We start from the raw sequence: 18,698 nt of genomic DNA, 5'->3' as shown, positions 1-18,698 counted from the left end.
TATGATGATGTGGATTCAATTCAGTTGTTTAAGACTGAGGATCAATTTTCATTTGCAATAGAATTGTGCCCAAATATATTTGCAATAAAATCCGCTACTATCAGTTGCGGGATGAATCTTAGTGGAATAGAGATCGAAGGCCTTCAGTGAATCAAACCCAGCGTGATGAAGCGAGCTTCCATAATACTCTCGGATCTTCCACGTTGAGTTAGGAGATGAGTCCACATCGTCAAAATTATCCGCCAGTCTGCAACCTCAGTTCTCTCTAACTGCGGTCAAGGGTCCGTTCATTCCAGTTGAACGGTTTTGAAACAGGAGGGTCAACAGATATCACAGTACAAACTTAAAGCAGTTAATAAAAAGGAAAAAAACCTTAGGGACCTGATTCAAAATGAGATCAAACTACAAGGCCTTCCAAACTAGTTTTCCCTAATAAATAAACGAGTAAGTAATTTTATGGATGACAATACTCTTCATATCATTATTCATGAAATGGATCCAAAAAGCTAAAATTATTAGTAGATATTTATTATGGGATAATAGGTATTACCAAGATTGTCCTTCACCCTTTTCTTTCCCTTCGTAATAGACACTAGCTCTACTAAAATTTATTGAAAGGAGTTGCTGTCTGAATTTGAAACAGGGTCCCCAGTGACAAAAACATTTAAGGCCCCCCCATAAGAAATGACAGTTAAAGACTTTGATCTCTCTCTCTGTGGAAAAATTACAATAAGATTCTATCGAAAAGAATTAAATACAAAAAAGTTCCATAAAATCATCAAATTAATCTGAAGTCCCAAGGGACTTCATTGTAATAAATTTTATTTATTAATTACCAAATTGTCCTTGTCTTTTTTAAAAGTATGTATTGACAACTGAAAATGCAATCGTTAACAACTTAATATATAATGATTAACAACCATCATAGCAGATATTGGCAACTCATGCATCATATTTTTATGATGTCTTGAGAAAATATATTGTCAATACTTGTTGCGATGGTTGTTAATTGTTACACCTTAAGTTGTTAACGACTGCACTTTCAGTTGTCAATACATATTTTTTCAAAAAAGATAAGAACAATTTAGTAATTAAACAAATAGAATTTATTGCCATGAGGTCCTTGGGACTTGAAAATAATTTCATAATTTTAAGAGACCTTTTTGTATTTAATTCTCTTGGGTGGACCTTATTATAACCCCCCTTTTTTTGCCAGCTAAAGACTTTGCTCATTACATGTTCAAAACTTATTTAATGGACGGACGAAAATGCCTCTGGCTAAGATGGGTTCTACTGGAATAAATGTCAACTCAATTATCATAATTTACAAACATCTCAATTTCATATCACCTATAAAAACTGGCTTAGAAAATTTATATCTCATCTTCCATGATTTAAAACAAAATTATTCAATATTTACAAGCAACATATTATGCACATCATTTTACTAAAAGAGTAGCTAGTAATTTAAGAAAAAATAATAAAATATTAAATAGCATATAGCAATAACAGGATTAAAATTCAATAATTCATATATAGATTGATCAAGTCGCTTGTTTACCTTAATAAATAATTATTTAATTTCCTCGTACGTAATTATATTTGCGATCCATGACAACTAATATTTCTCCTTTATTTTCCCTTACGTGTTACACTATTCATTTATTCCTATACAGTGAATTATGTTTCCTCGTACTTAGTTCAACGAAAACAAAAATAAAAAGAAAAGAATGTTACGAGAGAAATTATAAAACTCTCGAAAATAAGAAAATTTGTTATTTTTGAAAGTTTTCTGTCCTAATAAAATCCCCCCCCCCCATTTTCCGCTCATGTTTCCCTCAATCTAAATAAAGCCTAAAGAAAAAAAAAATTATAACTTCACATAGATAACAATAGCATGAGTTGGGAAAAAACATCTCAAGAAAAATTTATGGATGACAATTAGTGCAACTTTATTTTATTAATCCATAGAGAGATAAACAGTGCAACAGATCAGATATGTCGCACTATCACTTCATCGTCATCTTTATTAGATTATACAAACTGGAGAGTTTAGGAGCTCAAATTAAACCACCATGGATAGCTTAGAGGCATCAGAGCTTTCCTTAACCTTATCGAACTTTAAGACCAGAGGCTCATCAACTGTGACAACCAAACGTTGGAAGTTGTTAATGTCAACGAGGACTCCGATGTTTCCACACTCTCCTCCAGTGTGACAGAAGACAAGCTTATAGTGTCCTTTGGTTTCATCAACAGACCAAATGGAGAAATAACCATCCATCACAGAACCATCGAACTCTTGAGCACTTCCAACCATCACGGGCTCCCTAATAGGATAGGACTTCGTGACGAGCCAGTTTCTAGATTTGGTACAAACGTTGGGTGCGAACTGAGCGAATGATATGTTCAGAGGAAGCTTCTCTGAGATGTAAAGTATTTTGAACGGAGAAGATATTGTTGTTGACCATCTGTTACTGGATCGGATCACGGCGAGTGAGCAATTAGTATCTGATCCGCGCCTCACCGCGCCGGTGAAAATCCCACCTCCATTTACAGGTGAGATGAAGTATTCGCCGCCGTTTCTCAATGGATCGCCGTCTGAGTCTAGCACTAGGCCGTTGCCGGCGGAGGTAGTGGTGGTGGTGAAGGCAAAGAGGAGGAAGAGGAATATTGCAGGCAATGCTGAAGTGATCTTCATCGTCTTCTGGGGGTATGTATCTATGGCTATGGAAGACTTGGTAGTTTTTGATTTGGTGGGTGTGATGAGTTTATGTGAAGGAGGAGCATCAATTTATAGAGCTAGCCATGAACAAGTGACCGCTCAAAGATGCTTAAAAATTATTTGTTTTTGGGGGTCTGAGCCACGTGAAAAATCAGAAGGGGAAAAAATTTTTAAAAAACTAGATAAGGATGCCGGCCGCCCCGTGAAAAGTATTTTTTTTCAAATAAAAATTCTTCTCCCAGTATTATACATTTTATTTTGTATCATCTCGTGAACTGCTCATTATATGATTAACCCATGTATCAACTATATATTTATACTAATTCAAGTCATAATCAAGGTTTGTTTCGCGTGCAAAATTTTATAGGGATAAGGATGCTCTTCCACAACTCTATTACGTAAGTATAGCGACAAATAATTTAAGAGAAAAGTTTATTCCAGTGCAATCTTCTGTATAACATTCATAGACTTCAATTTTAAAGCTAATGAATTAAATGGCCTCTGTAGCTGGATGGCCTTCTTATTACACTTTTTTTTCTTCCAAAAAATTGTTTTTTTTTTTAATTTGCTTCGTTGTCTTCTTCTGATTTTCCAGTTTTATTGTGTTTCTAAGTTCTCTTTGATTTTGAATGAAATATAAAGTACTATTCGGCTTTTAAAAAAAGAAAGAAAGAAAGAAATTTGTTTAGACACATGGGCGGTCATGGCCCAAATAAGAAAGTCCCAAGTCTCCTCAAGTCTCCTCTCAGAGTTTGTTTGGGTCAATAAAAGAAAAAGAAAAGAAGAGATGTTAATGGAGGGAATGGAAGGTGAGGAGAGGGGATGGGAGAAATTTTAATAGTACTTCATTTGGATTGATTAAAAGGAAGGGGAAGGGTGTAACTTAAAAAAAAGGAGGGGGGGAGGAAGGAAGGGGAAGGAACGGATTTTAATATTACTTTATTTGGTTTAGAAAGAGAATTGAGGAAAAATATTTTTAAAAGGACAGCTTTATCCTTAGCTTGTTCTATTTAAGTTGTTTTTATATTCCAACTTTCATAATGTTTAATGAAATATAATAATAAATTACATTTAGTATGTAAAAATATTGTTCATAATCATACTTGCAGTATATATACCATAATAATTATAAATACTATAACTATAATATATACACACAATAACTAAAATTAATATAAAATTAATATACACATATAATATACACATGCGCGCACAAGTAATTCCAGTCAAAATTTGTTCCTTACATTTAGCCAGATAACGGTTAATTATATTTGTGATGATTTTTAGGATTTATTTTTTGGGGGCACTTTGAGGCAAGAGAAGTCAGATTTCTTCAGACAGTTATAGATATATACATATGGAAATAAAGGAGCTTGGATTACGATATTTGATCAACAACAATATTTAGGAAATTTTTTTAGGATAGTTTTTTTTAAAATTTCAGATAATTTATTAGACAATATTTTTGCATAGAGTGTGCTTATGTGATTAATATCTTTTGAATTATATGATGTTTATCTTTGATGTATTGGATTTTGAATTTCATAAATATAACGTTTTTATCTTATAGTGTTCTCTTGCTGTCATTCTATGACTATGATGCATGTTACTACTTTCTGTCCTAATTATAAAAACTAGTTAATTAATTTGATAAGATTAAAAAAATAAGCTAAGTTAGTTACTTATAATAAATAGGTGTTATCTTTTTTAAAACATTTTTACTAATTAAGTATATTGACTAGAATTATTATTATTAGAAGGACTACCCTAGGAAAAAAAATACATAAATATGAGAGACAAAATAGATTGAGATATTATATTTAGAACCAAAATAAAAATTAAATAAGGTCATATATTAAGAACCGGAGGTAGTATAATAAATATTAAAAATAAAAAATAATTAAATCACTTTATTTGACTGTTCTTTTTAAAAAGTGTCAAATAAGTAGACCCAGTTACTCACAAGAACTACCAAGTAAGGGTATACTTGACAGCTTTTGTGAATACCTGTACTTGACAGTTCTTGTGAATAACCGTTAAGTAAGGATAGTCTTATTTAACGACTAAAAACCTTCAAGTATTTATATATAGCAAATATGACGTGTCACTATTTGATAGTTCAGAAGTGTTAAATTAAATATATATAAATAAAAATAATAGTCAAATATTAAGATATCTGTTGTAGTGAATTACAATATATATCTATATAAGGGGACATTATACCACTGTCTGTATAATTTATATAGTAGTACTGTTAGAGAGAGTGGGGAAATACAATCGTCAAGGACCAACACCCTTCAAAACTAATTTTGATGCTCATCGCATAGTGTTTATTATCCTTGTAATGATATCAGTATCATTTAAATATAATTTTAGTAGTCCAAATTTTGGTGTTCAATTATCATCTTTGATAAGCACTGAGACTCGTCTCATATCCTCCTTGGTCTGAACCCCCAATTCCTTTTTCTCGATCACCCCAGTATTATGACATTTGTCATACCCTCATTGGTCCTCTTTAATTACTTATTTGTCGTCATATGAAGGTGCATGGCATCCTTATCCTTCTTATCTTTTACTCATGACTAAACCCTAAACAAAATCTCTCATTACCCCCGTCATGTTTAAAACAAACGAAGGAGGAAATAAAATAATAAAACTGGATATTATTTTGGAGAATACTTTCTGATTATCTGCTTTTTCAAAGATTACATCAAGATCTTTATAATATGAATAACAAGCCCACTCCCACATAATTCTCCAACTACCAAATATCTAGTATCCCCATTATTCAAAATATAGCTAAATAAAAGGAAACTAATAAAGCTAGAAAATAGGAAACTTACGTGAACAAGCCTCACATTTTTTGACTCGATAAAACTTAAATAAACAAATGAGATAAATAAATAAATAAGGAACCCCAAGCATGAAAGTCACGTGCAGTAGAAGTTTGCACTAATTTTTGACACTCCCCCTTAGTGCAAACTTTCTGTCAACGACCCCAAGTGCACTTCGAAGACCTTGGAATTTTGGCTTTACCAGTGCCTTAGTAAATATGTCAGCTACTTGAGCGTTTGTTCGAACACCCACCAGCTTAGCTTCTCCGCTCAAGACTTTCTCGCGTATGAAATGATGACGCACCTCTATATGTTTTGTTCTTGCATGAAAGACATGATTTAATGCAAGTTTGACAGCACCTTCGTTATCACATCAGATCTGCACAGCGTAGTCAACCTGGTGTGATGTATCTTCCATAAGCCTCTTCAACCAGACACACTCCTGAGCAGCCATGGTTGCAGTGACATACTCGGCCTTAGTACTTGACAGAGCTACTATATCTTGTTTCTTGCTGCACCAAGAGACAACAGCTGACCCAATACTGAAACAGTAGCCTGAAGTTGAGTACCTATCATTTGCGTCTCCAGCCCAATCTGCATTAGTGAATCCTCTTAGTACAAGACTATCACACTTCTTGTATAAGAGACCATATTCAACAGTTCCTTTCACGTAGCGTAGGATCCTCTTGGCTGCTTCCAAGTGACAGGTTCTTGGATCCTGCATGAACTGAGAAATAACACCCATAGCATACGCAATCTCTGGTCTCGTGATGGTTAAGTAAATTAAACTTCCAACAAGTTGTCTGAACCTTGTTGGATCTTTCAACAACTTTCCTTCATCTTTCTTTAATTTCTGATTTGGTTCCATTAGGGTAGCCTTTTCTCTTGACTCCCCCATATGAAAACGCTTCAACAGGTTCCTTGCATAAGCTCTTTGGGACACAAAATATCCTTGGTTTAATTTTTCAACTTCCAAACCAAGAAAACAGCCAACCTCCCCCAGATTTTTCATGTCAAAATGAACAGATAGATCATCTCTCAAGTTTGAGATTTCAGCCTCATTGTTCCCAGTTATTACCATATCATCAACATACAGTAACACAAGCAAATGCACATCTGAATCTGATTTTATAAATAAACTGGAATCTGAATTAGATATTTTAAATCCACAAAAGCTAAGGTATTGGGCCACTTTACCATACCAAGCTCGTGGAGCTTGCTTTAGACTGTAGAGTGCTTTCTTTAGGCGACAAACATGATCTGGAAATTTTTTTGAGATGAAGCCAGGAGTTGCTGCATAAATACTTCCCGGTCTAGCTCTCCATAAAGAAAAGCGTTCTTCACATCAAGCTGCCACAACTTCCATCCTTTAAATGCAGCAAGTGATACAATGGTTCTTACTGTCACCATTTTTGCAACAGGACTGAATGTTTCTTCATAGTCCAAACCATAACTTTGGGAGAAACCACGAGCTACCAAGCGAGCTTTGAACCTGTCAATGGAGCCATCAGATTTCTTCTTTAACCAGAACGCCCATTTACATGTTACTGGTTCACAACTTTTTGGTTTGGGCACCAAGTCCCATGTTTCATTTTTATTCAAAGCATCAATCTCTTCTTGCATTGCCTCCTTCCACTCTGGATTGCCATTCGCTTCCTCGAAGCTTGTTGGTTCTTCTACAGCCAATCCTTCTGTAAAGAAGCAAGTTGTCACAGTACAGCTGTTGACTTCATAGTCTTTTAAATAATGTGGCTGCTTTTTCTCTCTTGTTGATCACCTGACAGTTTGTTCATTATATTCTGTACTTTCACCTCATGACCTATCCTCCACCCCCTCATCACTTGATGCTTGTAGATTTGTTTCAGAGAACAAATGCTCCAGATTGCCTTCATCATCATTAGGAGCAACAAACTTGGGAGCACGGAACAACGTAGAGACCTCATCAAACACCACATCTCTAGAGACAGTGAACTTCTTTGTTTTTGGATCCATACACCTCCAACCCTTCCTGTATGAATCATAACCAACAAAAACACACTTTCTTGCCTTTGGGTCAAGTTTAGTTTTATTGCTCTTGGGAACATGAACATAGCACATAGAACCAAACACTCTAAAATAATTCACATTTGGCTTTTCACCATACAACATTTCAAAAGGAGATTTTTGTGTACCTGGCCAAGAGGGCAGCCTGTTTGTTACATGACATGCACACTGAATTGCTTCAGCCCAAAGTTCTCATGGAAGATTTTTGTCATGTAGCCAAGACAGACACACTGAAGTGAGGTGTGCAAGCTTTCTTTCTGCGACTCGTTTTGTTGTGGAGTATCCGGGCATGTCATTTGACGATGAATGCCATTCTCGTCACAGAATTTGAAGAATTCTTCTGACATATACTCCCCACCATTATCACTTCGGAGACACCTTATCTTTCTTCCGAACTCTTTTTCAACTGTTTCTTTAAATTCTGCAAACTTGGACAGTGCTTCACTCTTCTCCTTTAAAAACTTTACCCAAGTGAACCTTGAGTGATCATCAATTAGCACCATGACATACCGTTGACTGCTACAACTCGGTGTTCTTGTTGGCCCCATCAAATCTGTGTGAATCAAATCAAATGTTGCATAGCGTCGACTTGATGACCTGTTGAAAGGTAAGCGATGTGATTTGCCAAATTGATAGCCTTGACAAATAATATCTTCATGAACATTCTTTAAAACGGGCATCCCATCCACCAATCGCTTTGATGAGATTTACTGCAACATTTGATAGCCTACATGACCCAACCGAACATGCCAGATTGCAACATTGTTAGTCTGGCTTGTTTTCTTTACATATGCTTCACCTGCTGACATAACATACAAGGTACCTTTCTTCTCACCAGAGAAAACGACATCAGCAGAAATTTCTTTTACATTCTCAAGCACTTTAACATCCTTAGGACCAAACAATACATATTTTCCAGATTCAGTAATTTGAGGAACTGAAACTAAATTTTTAGTCAAACCTGGAACATGATAAACATCATCCAACTTGAAACCTTTTGATCGTGCATCATCAATGGCATCAATTATCGCAACGCCTTCTTTGGTTACTGGGTGTGTTGAGTTGTCGGCAATGACTATAACTTGGTCCCCAAGGTGTTCACGTGTTTCTGAGAACAAGGTCTCATTACTAGTCACATGATGAGAGCAACCGAAGTCGATAATCTACTCCTCCTCTTTGTTGTATGCAAAGTTCACAAAGGCCTTAGTCAGCTTCTGTTCAATAGCCTCAACAGTGAAGCAGTGATCCCAATTGAGCTGATCATCTTCTTCAGTTGTGCATGCAACATTCACCTTAGACAATTTTACTCGACAGTGCTTCTTTATATGTCCAGGTTTTCCACATTGAAAGCATGTAATGGGCTGCTTAGTAGGTGTGTCACCATCTTCTTTTGCACTTGAGCCTTCCTCTTTGCTCTTGCTGCTCGGTGCAACCTTTATATTTGATCTTCCCTTTGAAAAAAGAACAGCATCGTCTCATAGCTCTTCGCCATCTGTTTTGCCAAAGCCTCTTGATTAGAGAGAAGATTCTCTAATTCTTCAACAGAAGGCTGTGTTGACCACCCTTGGATTGAGGTGACAAAAGGTCCGTACTCCTTCTTCAAGTCGCGAATGAGATAGCGACGTAGACGAGCTTCTCTAATCTTTTCAGTTGAATCGATTTCTGAAATCTCAGCGTAGATGCTCTTAACTCATTAGAAATACTTAGAAATAGACATACCTTCTTGTGTCAACATGGCCAATTCATTCTCCAGGAACTATAGCCTTGCCGTGTTCTTCTTGGTGAACAATCTCTCAAGTGTTTGCCAAACTTCTTTTGGAGAGGTAACATCACGAATGTGATCTATAAACACTTTGCTGATAGACGTTCTCAAGGCAAAGAGAGCCTTTCCGCATTTAATCTTCCACTTGCATCGTGACTCAGCATTCTCTGATACATCAAAAGGAATTGTGTCAGCATCAACCACCAACTCCCATAGATCCTAACCTTGAAGGTATGCCTCCATACACATTCTCCAATACTTGTAGTTGTTGCCTACAAGCTTCTCCATCCCATTCTGAACACTCCCTCCATTTGAGACTTCCATGGTTGCAAGCGAACGTAACTTGGCTCACGAACTAGGCTCTGATACCATAAAACAAACGAAGGGGGAAATAAAATAATAAAACTGGATATTATCTTGGAGAATACTTTCTGATTATCTGCTTTTTCAAAGATTACATCAAGATCTTTATAATATGAATAACAAGCCCACTCCCACATAATTCTCCAACTACTAGATATCTAGTATCCCCATTATTCAAAACATAGCTAAATAAAAGGAAACTAATAAAGCTAGAAAATAGGAAACTTACGTGAACAAGCCTCACGTTTTTTGACTCGGTAAAACTTAAATAAACAAATGAGATAAATAAATAAATAAGGAACCCCAAGCATGAAAGTCACGTGCAGTAGAAGTTGGCACTAATTTTTGACAATGTTTCAGCTTCAGTTGTCTCTATGTATATGATTAATCCATGCTCCTCTTCCACATTTACCCCCACACACACACCCAAAACCAAACCCTTAAAATCTTCCATTGCTGCACACCAACCAAACAATGAAGCTTGCTGGGTTATCAGCATTCCTGTCTTTCCTTCTTGTTGCCTCCACCGCCGCCGCGGCTGACATATTGGAGCAACTGTACAACACAGACAGCGACCCCGTGAAAAATTCCCGGCACATACTACGTAAAACCTATTTCTCATATTATTAAAGGTAGTGGGATTACATTTTTTCCCATTATCCATGTAGAGGTTCATGCACAATCGCTGTGGTTGATGCTCCCTTCATTGGAGGACAACCGTTATTCATGTCATCTATTCTAAGAATACCTATTCCTCAACACAACCATGTCACCGACCCAACATGTATGCCCATACGGGAAATTGGGTCGTCACTAGGCTGTCGCCGCTTCCTACCGGAAAGCCTGTGATGGTCGGTCTAGCAGTCGACGATGCCATTGCTCGTGGTTCATTTCGCATTAAGAGAGTTAGGCTTGTTTCAGAGACGCGTTACTATATAAGCTTGTCTTCTACGACGCAGAAAACGAGTGTGAAGATGTTGGGGCCTTCGTCGACGGTGAAAACCGACGTCGTCTGGTTGTCACTAATGAAGAGTCTCTAATTTTTACGATTCGCAAGGGATGGAAGAGAAGCTCCGACTCTGATTTGTCTGTGGTGGTCTGAACTATGAACGTCTGAAGCTTAGAGATAATAATACTACCTCCGGTCCTTAATATAAGATCCTGTTTGACTTTTATTTTGGTCCTAAATATAAGAACCCAATCCACTTTGTCTCTCATATTTATACATTTTTTTCTAAAGTAGCCTTCTAATAATAAAAGTTCTAGTCAATACACTTGATTAGTAAGGATATTTTAAGAAAAACAACACCTATTTAGGACAAATAACTAATTACTCAACTTACTTCCTTAATCTTCTCAAATTAGTCAACTGCCTCTTACAATTAGGTCTGGAGGTAGTAATTAATAATACTAGCATCATAATAACGAAGCCTTCTATGACTTCTTTTGTTTCTAGCTGGGCGTCTGATGAACCTGAATCTATCTCTTCTATAATAAACAGCGATGTGTGTATACACACACACATATATATACCCCTCTAGTCCTAAAATATAAGATCTATTTTATAATACAAATTGCACTACAAAATGGGTCTTATGTGACATTCAAGTTGCGTGAGATTCTTTTGCCCTCACATTCAATATACAGGGCCAACCACAAAGGGAGCCAAAGCTCACAGATTCTTGAAGAATGTTTCATACAATTTCTTTATAGGGTTTATAGTGAGAAGAATATGATATGCCACTGCCACCTACCAGGCTACCACATGTAGCTAGTGCGTGACAGACTTTCAAATATACACACACCTATAGAAATATATTCTTCGAATGATATACTTTTCTGGCCCTAAATATAAAACCCATTTTATAGTATAATTTATATTATAAAATGGGTCTTATATTTCAGACCGAGTATTATTTTATAACATAAAGTGAACACTTTTAAATGACATATTAGTGATTCGTGTCAATTTAACATAAGAAAGAGCTCGTCGAGAGGTTGTTGTCCATTGACAACACTTGGTGGGTTGGATTCATCAACGAGCTCAGTGTCCAAAAATAAGAATAATATAATCCATTACCCACATGCTTGAAGGATAATGATGAACCTGAACTAGCAACTTAATAATATTAAGTTTGGTTTGAAATGGTGATTAAAGTCTTAAAAACAGGTATTTAATCATGATTATGAAAAACAGTGTAAGATGTTATGAAAATTTTTATTTCGATTTGCATAGAAGTGTTTATAAATTCTTGTATTAAGCAGAATTTTACATTAATGAAGCCTATTACTCCTTATTAATATGAGGATTCGTTTCTCCATGGAGAGAATTAATTTGTAAGTCTTATAGTTTTATAAATTTTCAATGCTGCATTATGTTATTTGTGGGTTCAGATATATGCCCAATCTCCAAAAAATAAGCTTAAAATATGATCAGCATGGGCACTAATCGATGCTCCCCATGAAACACAGGCACATGCATATAATGATCACTAGCTGGGATAATTAAACACGAAAAGATTAATTTAATTTGGTTAATGAGTCACGTGATATGATAATAACTCCTTATAAATAACCCTCACTATCTGCTCACCCCTTCACGAGCAAAACCCTAACACAGAGAGAGAAAAGAAGAGATGAGTTTGAGGAAGAAGGCGATGGGAAAGTAGGTGTGATTCTGTTCTTGATGGTCTTCACTATAACTGTGGAGGCTCGCTTCGATCCGAAGGCCTTGCTGGCTCAAGTGACGACGACGGAGGAGGAGAATGGCGGAGCAAACTACTCGTTGAAGTCGACCACCGCCGCCTGCTGCGACAGCTGCGTGTGCACCAAGTCAAGTCCACCTCAGTGCCAATGCGGTGACGTTGGACCGACTTGCCACTCAGCTTGCAAGAACTGTATCTGCACATACTCAATGCCTCCACACTGTGTCTCTGCTGATACCACCAACTTCTGCTATGATCCTTGCTCATCCTCCTCTTCTGCTAAACCCATACCTGCGCATTAATACGAAATATCTCGTACTAAGTACCTACGTACTACTTTAATTAGGCTTTAATTTGTTTCTATATATGTGCGTCAATGCTGTTATGTGAGCCCTTTGTAATCAAATAAAATATCTTTTGCCTTTTGCTTTCAGTTTGCTTAATTATTTTTGCATGCTAGTTAGTTCTTGTTGGCTGTTTATCCAGTGCTATGTGAATCAGGTAGCTAGAGGATCTATCAAACAAGTATTTCTAGCTGGCGATATTGTAGGATCCGTTTCCCACCCCTCGTGTGGCTTTTAGTTTCACCCGGTACTATAATGCATTGTGCGAGGGAGTTGCGTTGGTGTATCCTACCTACGTTCTCAGCTTTGAATAAATCACGGGGTTTAATTTGTGAAATTTATAGCATCTGATTTGGCAGGTTTCAACCATAAGTCTTATTTTAAAAATATTATTTAATTATAAATCTATATAAAAAAATGACGTGTGGTTGTGATTGACGAATTTAATGTAATAAATATAAACAACTTAATTGAAGTGATTTTCATTAGGAAACAAGACAGAAAGCCTTAATTGAAGTGATTTTCATTAGGAAACAAAACAGAAAGCCATTTGAAAAGAAGAAAAGAAATAAAAAAAACAAGAAAATAAATTGGCATATACGTACCTAATCACGTGTTTAATGTTTCGGACCAACTAGGGTTTATTTTTTTTTTTTGGTACATAATAGTTTATATGAGTTGGATGCTAGGGACTCACTAGGATTAGGATATACCTCCAGATTCAGACAGCACTTAGAGAGATATTTAGGATCTGTTTGGCTCAATAAGAGGAAGGAAAGGGGAGGAATGTTAATGGAGGGAAGAGGAGGAGAGGAGATTGGAAGGATTTTAATATTACCTTATTTGAATTTATAAAAAGGGAGGAGAGGGGAGGAGTTTTAATGTTACCTTATTTGGTTCATGAAGGGAGGGGAAGAAAAATATTTTTACATGGACAATTTTACCCTTATTTTATTTAAGATTATTTTTTTTTTCAAATTTTATAGAGTGTTTAATAAAATAGAATTGTAAATAACATTCTTATACCGAAATTCTAATATACTCTAGAGCGTAAAGTATTATTGAAAAGAAGGCTGAAGTAATGTTTAGCCACAACTGGTCTTGTATCCCATCTTTGAATGAAATATTTGGTCAAGCAAATAAGCTCATTAGACGTGGAACCTTGTTTTCATCCATTTTATCTTTATGGCTACAAAGCTCTGAGGATTTAAATTTTGACATATAAATAATTTGTGTTAAAATTTAAATCCTCAAAACTTTATTATCGAACGGTCCATTTTATCTCTTCAAATTTCACATTTACATGCAAAGGAGAGAGCAGTATTTAGAGACAAGAAGAAAAGGATTTAGAGTCATATCGGGATATTGAAAATAAATATGAGCATAATGGTTATAACATGACAAAATATTAAAAAATTTTGGAGGGAGGTTAAGGAGGGGAGGGAAAGAAAAATTTTAAAAAATTTCCATCCCCTCTTGAAATTTTTATGTTGCCAAATAAGAGGAAATGATTAAAATTCTTCCTCCTCTTTCTCCTCCCCTCCCCTCCAAATCCTTCATACTAAACACGGCCTTATAGATCTCTCGCCAACAAGGTCTTCATATCGACAGTGAAATTTGAACTCACCATCTTGTGAGTTATGAGTTGATTCTTTATCAACTGGACTAACTCTTATTAGTAACTACGCACTTGTTGTTACTTCTAGGTCGTTTTATTGTTTCAGTTTCCATTAAAAAAAGTGGACCAAAAAAAAATCACATGTTTACTGTTGTGATGAGGCCCTTCAAAATTGCAGATTGAATACAAAGTGGCCCTTCCGGCACGCGTTTCATTGAGGCCTTATATTCTAAAATTTGGTGGGCCTTGTAGAACCCATAAGGGGAACAAGTCTGGGAATTATTCATCGGGGGACCCGAATTTTTAATTTTTCATTCAAAAAATACATGGAAGTTATTGTAATAATAACCGTAAGGAGATTGAGTCCAAAAAAAAAAAAAAACCGTAAGGAGATAGGGTGAATATTTTAATTATTAGCCTTCCATTGCAAGCAACAGAAAATTCATTGTCATCTGTAAACAACACAATATTTTAATACGAATTAGAAGCATTACATGAAGCCTCTGGAACACATGGGAAAATTCCAGCACCCTCTTTTATTTACCTTCGAAAATGAATCCCAGCTCTTCACCGTCAACACCCAAAAAAAAAAAAAATCATAACTCTCAGTTTGTCCTGGAACTTTCTTCGTCTCTCTACACTTTTCCTAAATGCTTCCATTCTCCTATTCATTCCACAAATGTATAGAATTCTCAGGAAACACATCACCTCTGTCCCTGTCATTCTTTCCATTTTCATATAAATCAGGTTCCCTCGGCTTTTTTCAGCTGCAAATCAACAACACGATTCCCAAGTGCTAGAGATCGCTGTTATATATCCTTCAATACTTCTTCTGAGCACCAGACCAGAATCCATAGAATATCAAATCCACGTAAGCTAACAAATGAAGCAACAGCCCCTTAACTTGTTTCCATTGATCCTGCTTTTTCTGGCTGCCTTTCCATTCAAAGCAAAAGGGTCTGTCCTGCCATTCATAGATCGTCCTGGAAGTCTTCTATCTGATCTCTGGTCAGATCCCTTCCCGGACCCATTTCGCGTGCTGGAGCAAATCCCGTTTGGGTTTGACAGAGATGAGACATCATCCATCGCTGTATCTCCAGCCAGAGTGGACTGGAAGGAGACACCAGAGAGACATGTGATAATGGTGGACGTGCCAGGGTTGAGGAAAGATGAGATAAAGATAGAAGTGGAGGAGAACAGAGTTTTGCGTGTGAGTGGAGAGAGGAAGAAGGAGGAGGAACAGAAAGGAGATCATTGGCACAGGGTGGAGAGGTCATTTGGCAAATTCTGGAGGCACTTCAAGTTGCCAGACAACGTGGATTTGGACTCTGTGAAGGCTAAGATGGAGAATGGTGTGCTTACTCTGACACTGGAAAAGTTGTCACCTGATAAGATTAAAGGTCCTAGGACCGTGAGCATTGCAGGAGAGGATGAGCAGCCTGCCAAACTTGAGAGTAGTGAGGCCAAGCAGGAGCTTTGAATCCTGAGCATGAGTGAACGATTGCTACTGATGTAGAGAAAGGCTTTCGAATTCTCTGTCAATAAAAGGGTTTCTGCTTGAGCAAGACTCCTTTTTCCGCCTTCTTTTCCTTTCTATGTATGGGTTACTTGATGTTTGGTGATGATGGGAATATGCAGCGTTGTACTGGCTTTACTGTAATCTCCTAGTGAATGTGGAGAAATTTTCTTAAATATGAATATCATGTCTTCTAGCCATTCAATTTCCTCTGTTACTTGAAGCACTTTCTCCAGTTGGGTAAAAGCAGCAGATAAGGGACGCCTTTTTATAATCTTTCTTCACCTTAGCATCTGAATATTGATCATGTTGATAAAATAATGACCTAGAGATATTATGATAACCAAACAACAACAACGAATATAAGTTCCATAGGTTCTAGGAATCTGCCCGAAGAGGAGATTAAGCTCAATAAAAGTAGACAAACTTTTCCCTTCAGCCGACGGTGAAACTTTTGCACTGCGTTTAACAATGGGGGGAAAGAATGTTAAATTCTACTTGATATGGGGTACATGAAAAGAGTATCCAGATTCACAAACCTGAGCAACACAAGCTAATCTTCTAATCAAGTCTTTAACTCTACCATTGATCATGATTACCTCTAAGGTCTGAGTATATTTTGCACTTCACTTGCATAAAAAACCTGATCATAAAAAAAAAAAAAAGACTAGAATAACAATCCGTCTAGATTTTGGTATCGTGATTATGGGCTGGGCTACAAGATGCTGAATCTCGAGTCTTGTTACACTACGGAGGCATGTGACTCTCGAATAAATGAGGTATCTTAAGCTTGATCAGGAGATAAGATCATAATCCAGATTTGCGAACGTACGACCCTAATTTTAGTACTTCCCTTCGTGTTTGATCGATCTTCACAACTGTAAAAGAAACAACGCATTGAATTCTTTGGCTGTGGGTGTATTCCTATCCTATCTAATTTTTGTCCCATTCAACCAAAAAAAAGAACAAACATCACTACCGACCTTTCTGTTGCCTTCTGTAATTAGTTTCGAATTTTGATTCTCGAGTCACATTTCCTTTCATACCACCATTGCAGGTGCAACATCAGTAATGTCCCCACTTTTCTCTCTTCACTTCTCTAGTTCTTCACATACAGTCAAAGATCTCAATAACTCGTTTGAAAGCATCAAGGTTGACTTTTTCGAAGTCCAATCTCCTTTCTTATTCTTGATCACCATCAGGCTGAACCATTAAAAGAGGCAGACATGATGTTGATACTTCCTTCTCTCCTTTGTTTACCTATTTCAAATCTGGCAAGGTCGATTTGTGAAGCATGTGGTTGTTAAGTAAGAATTATAGATCAACCATGACTTCGTTTCTAAAACCCCGCAGACTTTCCAAAATACTGTATATTTCTTCTGTTTTTGGATTTGATTTATCAAGGGAGTAGAACTGAGAAACTTGGTCATCAACCTCAATCCAGCTACAGCCTGGGATTTTGAAAGAATTTCGCTCCTTCAACGTTCTCCATACGTTGCGAGCTTCATCCCACTTTCCCAACTCCCCATATAAATTAGCCAACACTGCGCCATAACCTCCATTGTTTGGATCAATTTCAATTAATTTTTTGGCTGCTAATTCTGCCAAATCTGTACGGCCATGAATTTTGCATCCATTAAGCAAAGAACCCCAAATGACCTCATCAGGTTCCATGCCCATGCCCCTCACAACTTCCATTGCCGCATCAAATCTGCCTGCTCGGCCAAGAAGGTCTATCAAGCACCCATAGTGCTCAATCTGAGGCTCTATCCTGAATTTCTGAACCATCATCTCAAAATAGCAGTAACCTTTTTCCACTAATCCTCCATGAGTACAGGCATTTAGCAAACCAATGAAGGTGACCTCATCAGGCCTTACACACCCTCACCGCACTCCATCATTTGCTCAAAAATGGCAATTGCGCTATCACTTTGCCCGTGAAGCGCAAAAGAATTAATCATTGAATTCCATGATGTTAGGCCTTTTTCCGGATTCATCTCAAAAACCTTTCTTGCCTGTTCAAGGTTTCCACATTTCCCATACATATCCACAAGAGCATTTGATGTAAACGAGTCAAGAACAAACCCATTTTTATATAGGTAACCATGTATCCATTTTCCAAGCTGAAGCATCCCAGTGTGGCCACATGCTGAAAGTGCACAGACAACTGTAACTTGGTTTGGCTTCACATGTTTTGAAATTGTAACTCCTTCTCCATAGCCAGATTAACCAAACCTCAGGGCACGACTTCAAACGTGAGGTAGATAAACTGGCTGGGTTGGGATTTCGTCGGCGAACCATGTCGCGGAACAACGTGAAGGCAGAGACGTAATCAGGTTGAGAAGCATAGGCGGTGATCATGGCTGTGTACAGATAAGCGTTGGGTGGTTTGAGGTGATGAAGATAAGGCGAGCGTAATGGAGATTGGAAAGAGAGAGAGAGTACAGAAACGGACGAGCTTAAAAGCGTAGAACTGAGTTTGGGCATGGCCAGCGACGGTGAGGTGAGGTAGCCTTGGAGCTGCTTGAGATGACCAAGATGGTTGCTTTTTGCAAGGAGTGACAAGACATGCTCATTCAGATTCATATGATCATGCATCATCGTTCAGTACTCAGTAGCCAGTGAGAGTGATACACACAGAAATCGCATATGGTGATCACGTTAAGGAACATGCGATACTACGAAAACAGGACACCAACTGCAAAACAAACTGACGTACGTTGTAGGATGAAGATGAAAAGGACAGTGAGGGGAGTAGGTGGGATCGGTAATTAGTTGGTCCCAACAGACT

The 18,698-nt window shown here is 37.2% G+C and overlaps 4 protein-coding genes across 4 annotated transcripts; 2 read left to right on the top strand and 2 right to left on the bottom strand.

The window, feature by feature from the left end:
* Positions 1-2,065: 2,065 nt before the first annotated feature.
* Positions 2,066-2,698, bottom strand: LOC114715729 (trypsin inhibitor B-like). The gene has a single exon (XM_028900604.1). The coding sequence runs from the start codon at positions 2,696-2,698 to the stop codon at positions 2,066-2,068; it is 633 nt and encodes a 210-aa protein (XP_028756437.1).
* Positions 2,699-12,410: 9,712 nt separating this feature from the next.
* On the top strand, positions 12,411-12,731 carry LOC114715728 (Bowman-Birk type proteinase inhibitor-like). The gene has a single exon (XM_028900602.1). It carries the CDS (start codon positions 12,411-12,413, stop codon positions 12,729-12,731), a length of 321 nt encoding a protein of 106 aa, XP_028756435.1.
* Positions 12,732-15,032: 2,301 nt separating this feature from the next.
* On the top strand, positions 15,033-16,100 carry LOC114715736 (22.0 kDa class IV heat shock protein-like). Its single transcript, XM_028900613.1, has one exon. The coding sequence runs from the start codon at positions 15,275-15,277 to the stop codon at positions 15,869-15,871; it is 597 nt and encodes a 198-aa protein (XP_028756446.1). The 5' UTR covers positions 15,033-15,274; the 3' UTR covers positions 15,872-16,100.
* Positions 16,101-17,781: 1,681 nt separating this feature from the next.
* Positions 17,782-18,508, bottom strand: LOC114715727 (pentatricopeptide repeat-containing protein At1g33350-like). Its single transcript, XM_028900601.1, has 2 exons — positions 18,206-18,508; positions 17,782-18,090 (listed from the first exon to the last, which is right to left on the bottom strand). Exons 1-2 carry the CDS (start codon positions 18,506-18,508, stop codon positions 17,782-17,784), a joined length of 612 nt encoding a protein of 203 aa, XP_028756434.1.
* Between the last annotated feature and the right edge of the window lie 190 nt (positions 18,509-18,698).

The sequence above is a fragment of the Neltuma alba genome, unplaced genomic scaffold (genome assembly GCF_004799145.2).
Source record: "Neltuma alba isolate B1F8T4 unplaced genomic scaffold, ASM479914v2 tig00011610_pilon, whole genome shotgun sequence".
In the NCBI taxonomy this organism is placed as follows: domain Eukaryota; kingdom Viridiplantae; phylum Streptophyta; class Magnoliopsida; order Fabales; family Fabaceae; genus Neltuma; species Neltuma alba.
This window is presented reverse-complemented; position numbering and strand designations above follow the sequence as displayed.